The 861-nt window shown below is 35.2% G+C and overlaps 1 protein-coding gene across 1 annotated transcript in view; it reads right to left on the bottom strand.

The window, feature by feature from the left end:
* SARC_03209 (hypothetical protein) overlaps positions 1 to 716 on the bottom strand; it is a 1,935-nt gene extending 1,219 nt beyond the window's left edge. Inside the window, exon 1 of the mRNA XM_014302993.1 lies at positions 608 to 716. Within this exon, the coding sequence (XP_014158468.1) occupies positions 608 to 663 (56 nt within the window). The 5' untranslated portion in view covers positions 664 to 716. The remainder of the gene's footprint in view (positions 1 to 607) is intronic.
* Between the last annotated feature and the right edge of the window lie 145 nt (positions 717 to 861).

Here is an 861-nt window from a genome sequence, read left to right as displayed (position 1 = left end):
TATATATTTACATAATATATGTAGACCAATTTGATATATTGAGTAGACATTTGGTCGATCCACTACGATTTTATCTACATGGCCTGGATTTTATATCTAGTGGGCAGCACCAGAAACTATCACCTTCCTCAGCAGCACCAAATCTTAATAGACCATACTGAACAAGTAGCATGCCCAACTATTTTATCCGACAGTACACATAGATCGCATGAGATGTGCATGTACATTTCGATAATAGCATAAATCGATTGTAGAGTACATGTATTTACACAGACTGTACTGCACCATACTATGATATACTATGTTTAATAAAATAGTATAATAAATAGCTCTAAATACTAAAGGGCATTGCCTACGACTAGTGTATACCATAGATATGAACACCGTACTGTATTGGACCGCAATTCACTGATCAGGTCATACAGTAACATACACTATGGTACGACATATAAACACTCTGATTACAATACCAATCCAACACCAAAATCAAACCATACTGCAGCCCCGTGACCAATATATATTACAATACGTTACACAACACCGTAACCCGGTACAGTAGACACATACGACCCATCACGAGTTTATATATCACAGAACTTTGACATACTTGGATTTGTTGTATGACGTTGCCTTGAGCCCATTCTTTGCCTTGTATAGATCCATCTCCGATTTATGGCCCTTGCCCCTTTCCAGATTCCTGTTCACCCCTATCTATACACATGATAGCAATTATTGAATGTCAATCCCTTGCACAATATTTCCTAGCTACGTACTCTTTCGCATATATGTAAATATATTTATGTATGTATATGTATATGTATATATATATATACATGTATATATATATGTATATAAATATAA

The sequence above is a fragment of the Sphaeroforma arctica genome (assembly GCF_001186125.1).
Source record: "Sphaeroforma arctica JP610 unplaced genomic scaffold supercont1.159, whole genome shotgun sequence".
NCBI classification, from domain to species: Eukaryota; class Ichthyosporea; order Ichthyophonida; genus Sphaeroforma; species Sphaeroforma arctica.
Note: the sequence above shows the minus strand (reverse complement) of the source record. Positions and strands in the feature narration are given on the sequence as shown.